At 29.1% G+C, this 9323-nt stretch overlaps 1 protein-coding gene across 1 annotated transcript; it reads right to left on the bottom strand.

Annotated features, from left to right (window-relative positions):
* Positions 1–6408: 6408 nt before the first annotated feature.
* On the bottom strand, positions 6409–7296 carry LOC140959479 (putative germin-like protein 2-1). The gene is made up of 2 exons (XM_073417350.1): positions 7152–7296; positions 6409–7027 (listed from the first exon to the last, which is right to left on the bottom strand). Exons 1-2 carry the CDS (start codon positions 7264–7266, stop codon positions 6492–6494), a joined length of 651 nt encoding a protein of 216 aa, XP_073273451.1. The 5' UTR covers positions 7267–7296; the 3' UTR covers positions 6409–6491.
* Between the last annotated feature and the right edge of the window lie 2027 nt (positions 7297–9323).

The following is a 9323-nucleotide window of genomic DNA, read 5'->3' as shown; positions in this document are numbered from 1 at the left end:
TCTTTCTTTTTTCAGGAGGTGAAATGTATTTTTTTTTATTTTTCCTTATTCCCAAAAATATTTGGCTCCTTTTTCTAAAAATTTTTGGCTTCACCATAATGGGGGCATCACTCCAATCTTCTTGCCAAATTCCCGCCCAGACGTGTACATGCTATGTTCGGTTTCGTTTAAACATGTCTTTAGAAAATGGTTTTTGAAAAATATGTTATATGCTTGATTATTGCTGTTTGAAAGTCTTCTTTTATTGTTAGTATTTTTATTTTGACTAGTTAATTAATTACATGTAATTTCCTTGATATTTGTAGTAATACAAAAACATCTAGCTAACTTTAAAAACTTCATATACCTTCTTAGGTTTGTACTAATCTTACATTTATACATGTTAACTTTAAAAATTACAAGTACTTCCCTCGATGCATACAACTCTCCTTGAATGTAAGGACACAATATATGGTTACAATTACCTCCTTCAATATAAGAGTAGAATATATGGTAGATCATAACTTTTGAGGATTTGTGTATAATTTTTAAACTCATAATGTAAGATTGATATAACCTTGGGGTGTGTGTTTATGCTTTTTTAAGTTAGTTGAGTTTTTTTATTCTTATAAATTCTGAGGAGGGGAGATATAAATAGTAAATTTTATGTTAGAATTTAGAAACTTTAGCAATCTTGAATTTGATAATAACAAAATTTGTTATAATATTTATGACATATTTACTCAAGTGTGATGTTACTAACTCAAGATGGAAGCTGAAACTTGAATTTAACCAAATTTAAAATCTGGTGAGCTGTAGTTTTTCGATAATATCTCACAGCTTGGGGATGAAAATGACTAGCCGCCAAAGCGACTGAACAAAAAACTCAATTTGGGACAAATTGTATTTCATGTCAGTTGGGTCAAATCAGATGTTATCTAAGTAAACTGATGGCAGCAAAACTCATCAGTTTGGTTGATCGACAAGGATCGGTTGGGCACGATTAGTTGCAATATTTTGGTCAGCCTGATCATCTCGGTAATCCAAATGAAATGATTCAGTATGCGTTACGAAGATAAGACGATGATCTACAAATATCTTCACAATTCAAAGTCTGAATCGAAGTTTAAGATGCTGAAAAATGACGATGAATCTACAAGGCTGGTTTCAGCAAACCTCATCAGTCTGATTCAGTCTAGCTGACGAGCCCAACCTCAAAATCAATTAGGCTCGTGAAAAGTGGTCGGCAACGTGGAAATGATCATTTTAATATTAAAAAAGTACAGAAACTTTCTAAACGATCATATTCTTGTGTCTAACGTATATATATAACTCTTGGAGGCTATATATACAATATCTTGAAGATCAAATATAAGCTTTGGAAAGAGATTCAAAGCATGAGCAATTTATATGAATAAATTAGCTAGAATGAGAACAAGCTCAAGTGTGAGGATATATTTGCGAGACACACAGACTATGATAGATTAAATCCTCACACAGTCACTCACACATATACATGAGAGTTGAGTTTCAAAGTTTAGTTGAGTGAGTTCTCACAAAAAGGTATTAAATATTGTGTTTGTAGTCTTGGCATAAGAGATGTTAACATTATGTGGATTATGAGATCAGCTTAAAATCGAGAGTGTACTAAGAGTTTCGATTAGACAATAGATAAACCTAAGTCAAAATGGATTTGTACAATGAGTTATATAAATCAAAGTCTTCTATTGATCTTTCGCAAGGAGAAGAAGAGATGATATTAATCTCCGAACATCCATAAACAAATTTGTGTCTATTTATTTATCACATTTACTTATTATTGTTAATGTTTTTAAGATGTATTGTTGAAGTATTTTGTGTATTTCAAACACCAAAATATTGCATACCAAGTATTTGATAAAATGATTTAACTAAACCATTTTTAGATTCAACTTTTATATCTTTTAAATGTTTTACCAAAATATTTTATCGGTTTCTACGAAAGATTATTTTGAGTATCTTTTGTTTGGTTTGAAAACCAAACTCGATTTAATTCATCGGTGTTCAATATTTCAAAAATCAATCTATTGTGTCTCAATGATTATCTCCTAATCAATCATATTAATTGGTATCAGAACCTGTTGTTCTTGAAAAAACATTTAAAACTGATTTTGATATTTAAAATTCGAAATTTTAGATTTTTCTCACATATATATGCATAGTTGAATTTTTAGACAGCTTGCAGCAACCGTGGGAAAATTGGCCGAAATCCTTTCTCGAGTGTCAAAATTATGAACCGTTTTTTGTGTTGCAAACTTGAATCGTGAAGGATCGCATCAGTATAAAATTTTTAGTATGGTAATGCTTGAGGAAAATCAGTTTATTAATTCAATTCAGACCATAAGTGTTGCTGCAGAAAATATGCTACGAAGAAATTTGGTTAGTCATCCCTCTACTTTTATAAATTTCAAAATTTCAGAGATATAGGGGGAGATTGATTTTAAATATTGAGGGGGAGAAAAAATCTGTGTTTAAACTGTTTTAAAAATATAGCTTTTTGATTCGCACAAAAGGGGAGAAATATTTTAATTGAAATAATTATTTATCCAAGTTTTGTGATCATATAAAATGAAAGATCATTGGGGGAGAAATATGTTAATTGAAATCATTATTTATCCAAGTTTTGTAATCATAAAAAATCAGAGATCATTGGTTTAGATATTCTAACAATCTCTATTTTGATACTTTCTGATCAAAAAAAAAAAACAATCTCTATTTTGATGATAACAATTCTTATTATTATATTTCTAACATATTTACTCAAGAGTGAAGTTGTGAACTCAAGATGAAAGTTGACACTCGAATTTAGCCAAACTGAAAATCTTGCAAGCTGCGGTATTTCGATGATATCTCACAGCTTGGTGGTGCAAATGACAAGCCGCCAAAATGACTGAACAGAAAACTCAATTTGGGATATATTGTATATCACGTTAGTTGGGCTAAATCAGATGTTATCTAGGCAAACTGATAGCAGCAAAGCTCATCAATTTGGCTGAACAGTAAGGATCAGTTGAGCATGAATAGTTGCGATATTTTGATCAGCCTGATCAGCTCGGTTATCCAAATGGAATGATTCAGTATGTGTTACAAAGATAAGATGATGATCTACAAATTATCTTCACAAGTCAAAGTCTGAATCGGAGTTTAAGATGCCGATAAATGATAATGAAGCTACTAGATCTGCACAGGATAAAATCAGCAAGACTTATTTCAGCAAACCTCATGAGTTGTTAATCTCTGAACATCCATAAACAAATTCGTTTCTATTTATTTATTGCATTTACTTATTGTTGCTACTGTTTTTAATATGTATTGTTGAAGTATTTTATGTGTATTTCAAATACCAAGCTAGTGAATACCAAGTATTTGATAAAGTATTTAAACCAAACTGTTTCTACATTCCCCTTGCATATCCTTTAAATTTTTTTTTTAATCAAAATGTTTAACCGATTTCTACGAATGATTATTTTGAGTGTCTTCCGCTTGGTTTGAAAGTCAAACTCTATTTAATTCATTGGTGTTCAATATTTCAAGAACCAATCTATTGTATCTCAATGATTATCCCTCAATCGATCATATCACCCTATTTTGTTTATATTCTTTTTGTGGTTGGTGTCGAATATCGAGTAATTAGTTACATTTTGAAATAACAATAATTTATTTTTTATTTGACTAAGTATTGGAAAAATCGTGTATTATTATTGTTTGTCGCTTTACCAAAAATCTATAGCTAGTGGTAATGACGTAACTCACATCTTTTAACCAGTAAAACGACACAAACACCACGTTTCGATTGCTCTAACAAGCATGGACAATTATTGCACTTCAACAATCTTCTTCACCATAATTGTATTTCTTACAATCAATATGAATTGAACCCATAACCTTGACTTTTATACCATTTGTAGAATCGAGTGTTTCTCGTTTTACTGGTGAGAATGATGCAACTCAAATATTTAAACATGTATAGCAGGTCAAACATCACGTTTTGATTGTTGGGACAATTATTGCATCACAACAGTGAGAATATTACTTCTAGATCGATGGAAAAAGCTTGAATATTTACAACTAAGAAAAGCTTGAATATATTCTTCATTGGTCGAATATGTACTTCGAAATCGAGTAACATATGTGATACTCTCACATTTTGTCTATTAATTAATAATTAATGCTAATTACATATCTTACGTTTATGATTTTGTGCTTCTCACTTTATCACGTTTCACGATGCATTTCTTTCATTATCATATTTAATTATGATATATTGCATTCTATTTTATTCTTTTTTTTAAAAAGTATTTATTCTATATACCTATAAAAGATTCGAGTTATTACTTTTCAATTAATTAAATGAATTGAAGTGAAGGGTAAATTATAGTTAATAAAATTTTTTTAAAATTTATTTTGTAAAATTAATAATTTCTAAATGCATGAAAACATATAATATTTTATAACCCGAAATTTAATTATGAATTTAAATATTATTAATAAAAAATTATTTAATTTGAATCAAAAGTACCTATGAAAGTGTGGATACATTATACGATATGTTATTAGAAAGATATTTGTGTAAATCAGTTAAATGAGAAAGAGACATGTGGAAAATCAAATCATTTTTTCATTAGTTTTTTCTCACTAATTCTAATAATAAATAAAATAAACGGAATGATTAATTGTTTTAATTTCTCTTATAACTTCTATTTTATTTGAGTATCTCCATAATTATATATTATCAAATAATACTTGATTATAAGAATAATGACATTACAATTTATTTGCATTTTTAAAGTTGATTCAAACACATATATAATGACAATTATATTGACAAAAAGGTAGCCAAACATTAACTAAACGAATACAATAAACAACTAATTTGAACAAAAAATATAATATATTTGGGCTCATTTACCTCTATTATTTTTCTTTAATAAATTAACTTCGTTACTAAAAAAATTCGGTATGTGTAAAAGTTGATCAATATAGTTATTTTATGTAACATTGCTTGTGTTTTTGTTGTTCAATTGTAGAAAATAGTTATCGATTGAATCAGGTAAATATGTGAAAATTTGAGTTGAAAGAATGTAAATAAAATAATTCAGTGCAGATATTTATTTAACTAATATGTCAATTAATTGGTTTATAATAAAATTATTATAATTTAATTAGGAGAATATGTGCATTAAATATTTTGATTTGTGATTATTTACTATTGTAATGTGAATGTGAGTTAAACAAATTGATTCGTAATGATTTGGATAATATTAAATTTACATTCGTCTCTCCATTTGTCCTTGCATTGTATGTGTTTATTTTTTAATTTACGTTATTTATTAATTTCATATTTGTTACTATTAATTTTATATTTTCATTTTATCATAATATAATTATTTTTACTAAAAAAATTAAATATATTTATAGTTATTTAAAATAAATTTATTTGTCTAATTTCGTAATCTCAAATCATCTACATAAATCGAAAGACTTCAAAAAAACATATGTTTAAAATTTTAATATTTTAAGACATATATGAAAATTGTATTCTATATTATTTTATTTTTAATAAATTTAATTTTCAAACATAATTTGTAATTAGGTTAATGAGTCAATGACTATGAATGTCAAATTAAAAGCTAATATTAATCATGATTTTAATTATATAACCGTTATTTTCCTCTTTAATTTCTTTGAATACTCACAAATACTCCACCTTATTGCAATTCTTGTTTGGAGTAATATTTGTTAATTGCTAAGTGATTGAGTTTGAAAAGTTTGATATTTTTTTGAAAATTACATTTATGACAACAAAATGAAGATAGAGCAATTCATTTAGTTTGCTTTTTGGTTGTATTTTCCTTTTTATTTTTCAAGTGTAACATCATGCATTTTTTTTTTCCGTTTTGTACTTATTATTTACTTCTATGATATATATTTAGTGAAATGTTGCAATGATATTAGATGACTGGGATCAAACTATAAATTTGAATTGACAATTATTATATATAATGTCGACGTTTATCGTACATACTTCATGTCAGTCATACTTACCGATCAATACACTGTGCCTTCGATCCGAAAATTCTGCTCTGCATCGAGCGTGTATGTAGTAGGGAGGTCTCACACCAAATGAACGCAATGTTTTTCTTTCCATTGATATTCATTTAGACGTCTTGTGGAGCTAGATCGATGAAGAAGCATTGCTTGTGTCATTGAAATTTATAATATATTTTTTTGCGACGTTTTTTCATTTGGTTAATTTTGTTGTTTAGCTAGTAATTGTAGTAATCACTGTGACAGTAATCTTAAGTTTGCACGTAACAAGTCGATGACAATGAAATTTAATTTACTAGCAGACGAAAGAAATACAGAAACAATATAAATGGAGACCCCACACAAACACAAATTACACAAACACAAATTACAAAGCATTGAATGAATTTAAAGGTCACTGGTATCTATCTCATCATGTTGCAGCTCTAGAACTTATCTTGGAGCTGATCCACAACACTCTTATCCACTTGGAATGCCTTGGCGAGAATGTCACTGCTAACATCAGGATTCGATCCGAAAACCGCGTTTGCGATGGTAATGACTCCGGGATTCTGGCTGCTCAATCCAGCAATTGCGACAGCATTTCCATTTCCCACGTTGCGTTGGAAGTGAACGAGTCCCACCGGGAACACGAAAACATCACCTTTCTGAAGGGTTTTTGTGATTAGATTATTACCAGGGTTCGAGGTTACGAACCCCACTTGGAGGGAACCCTCAATGACTGTCAAGATCTCAGTGGCTCTAGGGTGAGTATGTGGAGGGTTGATGCCCCATGGTGCGTAATCGATACGAACCATCGAGATTCCAAGAGTGTTGAGGCCTGGTAACTGAGCTACAGACACTGGGGTAACCTTGGAGCCATTAGGATTTGATGTGTTGCCCGTTACGTGCAGTCCACTGAAGGAGAAGTCATTGGCTTCAACCAACGCAGGGCTCTTGCAGGCCAAACCATTCACTCTAGCTGCAAAGACAACCAGTGAAAGTTATGCTAATCAAATAAATAACAAGAAGCTTGACAATGACAACAGTATCTGATTTGCACAAGAAAATGCTGATAGTATGTGAAGGAGTACTACTGTAATCACCCGAGCTACTGGGATCGGCAACACAGAAATCTTGCAACGAACTCGGCTCGAAGGCGAATGCAAGGAAGCCAAAAGAGAGGCTTACAAGGCTCAACAAGATAATGAGCTTTGCCATGTTCTTGCTACAAGTTCGTTGGTTACAGAATTAGAATGTAATCTGAAATTTTGAGTGATATATTTCTGCTGAGCAAAGCTCACTATTTATACAGTCATACTATAGAATCATAGAGATGTCTTTCTAGTGAATAATATTACTGAAGGCCGTCCTTGCACCTGGACTTCGTTTTTTTATTATTGCATGCCGTCTTATTTAATAATTTGCTAAGACATTGTCAAATTTGGACATGCATCATACGTCCAACGGGTCCAAATTATTCCTTTCTAATTAGAGATTTGAATCAGTGTTTTTGAGGTAACATAATTTTGATTTATATTACTTGTGTCAACTTTTCTTCTGCCAAGTGTAGATCAAGAAATATGTGCGGAATATCATCAGTTCTTTTTAGTGGTAATAAAGGTTGGATAAAACTCTGAATTTTATAATTTATTTTTCTTTTTTTTTTTTTGTCTCGGGAGATTGGGAAAATTGACCCAACTTTTAGTAGAGTCCAGAAAACGTGATAGAATAATGTACTCGAGGCTGGACTATGATAAACGGTGGTCATTTTTCTCTTTTGTAAAATGTAGCGATACTCAACAAAAATGCTCTAATACATGATTGGGTACAGAAACAGTTATGTTTTAATATCCAGTTATTGATTTACAACGTAAATACATTCGAAATGTAGTAATATTAAGTTTTGCTCAAGATTTGAAATCAGATAGGCATTCAGATTTACTACGAATCTTTTTGTGGGGGATATAAATTGTTATTATTAATAATTTTTTAGACTAATTCAAAACATCCTCACGTCCGGCATGCATTTTGTGGCGGCAGCATAGATTCAATCCAAACAGCAAGAATCAGAATCAGAAAAATACAGATAAACCAATATGTTATAATAAATAGATCACACGCACGTATCTATATTTATATCTATATAACTATAGATATATGATCTTCATTAAATAATAATAATAAATACATATCTCTTTGTTTGTTTTTTCTTATCTATTAACGGATTCTAAAATAAATTGAAGAAAAATAAAATTTAGTTTCTATTTTTGAAATGCAATTTACACTCATTTTTTGTCTGATTTCTTTTTCATTAATTAACGAATTTTAAAATAAATCGAATCTAGACTACTATAAATATATGACATTGAATTGTAAATTTACGTGTATGTCATTATCTTTATTAAATAATAATAATAATAATAAATAGATGTTGCTTTGTTTGTTTTTTTTTCTATTTATTAATGAATTCTAAAATAAATTGAATAAAAATGAAATTTAGACTACATTTTTTGGAATGAAATTTACAAATAAATTGAAGAAAAAAGAAATCTAGCTTCCATTTTTTGAAATGAAATGTACACTCTATTTTTTTGTTTTATTTTTATTTTTCATTAATTAATCAATTTTAAAATATATCAAAAGAAAATGAAGTTTACACTCTTGTTCAAAATTTTATAGTTATCCAGTTGTTGAATAGATATTTTGTGAGACGATCCAATGGATATATATATGAGATTGGTCAACTTTTTTCATTAATTAATGGATTAAAATTTAAGTGTAAACTAATAAACCAAAAGTATACTCAACAACATGTATATTTTTATGTACTTGTGTAAAAAATATTAATATTATAACTAATATTCTCGTTATTTTTTACAATACAAGACTATAAAATGTTAAGCTACTAGAACTAATTAATATTGATGATTATGAAATCATTAACAAAACTGAATGATGGTAAAAAATTAATCTTTTAGTTCAAATTTTTTTGATCTTCAGGTCAAAATTTATATTTATTACCCAAGACACAATTTTTATTCTTATAATATATTGTGATCTACCGTGCAAAGCTTTATACTAAGCGAATATTAGATATAATGAGGATTGTACCGACGTGGGTGCCAATGGGCCTAACCTTAAAACCCTAGGCATGATAAACACAAATAATTGTTCGTTTCCATTAGAGAACACTTCAAAAGAATATAAATGAATTTAAATTGAGTTTATGTGAAACAATTAATCTTATACACAACAAAGTGATAGAAAAAGAGGAA

This window comes from Primulina huaijiensis, chromosome 1 (genome assembly GCF_012295235.1).
Source record: "Primulina huaijiensis isolate GDHJ02 chromosome 1, ASM1229523v2, whole genome shotgun sequence".
In the NCBI taxonomy this organism is placed as follows: Eukaryota; Viridiplantae; Streptophyta; class Magnoliopsida; order Lamiales; family Gesneriaceae; genus Primulina; species Primulina huaijiensis.
The sequence above is the reverse complement of the archived record's forward strand: the minus strand, read 5'-3'. Positions and strand labels throughout refer to the sequence as shown.

Excerpts from the sequence above, each read along its gene's own strand:
- LOC140959479 (XM_073417350.1), bottom strand. The coding sequence starts at position 7,266 with ATGGCAAAGCTCATTATCTTGTTGAGCCTTGTAAGCCTCTCTTTTGGC. Across the intron at positions 7,028-7,151 it reads TGCCGATCCCAGTAGCTCGG|CTAGAGTGAATGGTTTGGCC; the intron begins GTGATTACAGTA and ends TTGTCTTTGCAG.